The sequence below is a fragment of the Pteropus vampyrus genome, unplaced genomic scaffold (genome assembly GCF_000151845.1).
Source record: "Pteropus vampyrus isolate Shadow unplaced genomic scaffold, Pvam_2.0 Scaffold176, whole genome shotgun sequence".
In the NCBI taxonomy this organism is placed as follows: domain Eukaryota; kingdom Metazoa; phylum Chordata; class Mammalia; order Chiroptera; family Pteropodidae; genus Pteropus; species Pteropus vampyrus.
In genome coordinates this window covers 1,073,507-1,074,614 of record NW_011888957.1, presented here as the reverse complement: position 1 = coordinate 1,074,614, position 1,108 = coordinate 1,073,507, and the positions used below count along the sequence as shown (strand labels likewise).

Genomic DNA, 1,108 nt, shown 5'->3' with positions numbered 1-1,108 from the left:
TCAGTGTGCTAGTGGCCTCAGCCTCTCGCCCCCCGCCCCACCCTGAGCAGCCGGCTGGGGTGCCCAGGACACTGGCCCCACACGCTGCTGCCCCCGTGGCTCTGGCTGGGCCCCCAGCTGGCGCGGAGCAGAGCAGGCGGGAGGTGGGACCTCGTGCAGCTTGTGTCAGGGCCCCGCAGGTCTGGGAGCCCCGTTCCCAGCCGAGACGCAGTCAGGCGCCTCGTGAAGGAGCCCCGCAGAGCGTCCAGCAGCAGAAGGCGCCGTGTCCAGGAAGCACATGGCCCCGTCTGCATCAGATGAAACTTTCCACTTTTCAGAAAACGAAATGTTTCTCTGCTGTCAGGGTGATGTGCACGCCGGTGTGAGCATGCACACACACACACACACACACACGCTCACGCCCAGGCTCGTGGGCAGCCACACGCCCAACACCTTTACCTTCAAGGACGGTTTTCTCCATTCCTGCACCCCACTCCCCTCAGCAGAGGGCTCGTTCTGAGACACAGTGGCCTCTGCTTTCTCACACGTGGGACAGCTTTGCTGGGGAGCGTTTGCAATGCTGGTGGCACCTCTCGCTCTGGGCCAGTGATCTGCCCGGTGAGGAAGGAAAGGGCCCCCTCCCCCTCCACTGAACTCCCCGAGGCTCCAGGGCGGGTGGGCTGGGTGGGCCAGGCACCTTGCCGATGACCCTCAGAGGGTCTGCTGACGTCTAGGTGCCGGGCCGCCTGCCACTCTGAGCCCAGACAGCCGGGTTCTTGCTAGGAGGATGCCTCTGACCCGTCCCGATGTTCTTTCTTCCGGGGCAGGTCTCTGAAGAGCTGGGCAGCGAGAAGTTCTGTGTGGACGCGAATCAGGCCGGGGCCGGCAGCTGGCTCAAGTACATCCGTGTGGCATGCTCCTGTGACGACCAGAACCTCACCATGTGTCAGATCAGCGAGCAGGTAGGCCTGGGGCTTGCACGGGGGGGCACCTCTGCTCTCTGAGTCGGCACCGGGCAGCGGGGGAGTGGGGGTGCCGAGGCGAAGGGTCAGCCTGTCCCGCAGTGGAGGTGGCTCTTCGGCACTGGGACAGCATTGGGTTTCCGGGAGCTTGCGACGCCCCGTGGGGG

General features: G+C 65.3%; 1 protein-coding gene across 1 annotated transcript in view; it reads left to right on the top strand.

Annotated features, from left to right (window-relative positions):
* Positions 1 to 1,108, top strand: part of PRDM16 (PR/SET domain 16) — a 317,846-nt gene that overhangs the window by 267,364 nt on the left and 49,374 nt on the right. The window contains exon 4 of the mRNA XM_023536991.1: positions 807 to 941. Coding sequence (XP_023392759.1) covers positions 807 to 941 — 135 coding nt within the window. The remainder of the gene's footprint in view (positions 1 to 806; positions 942 to 1,108) is intronic.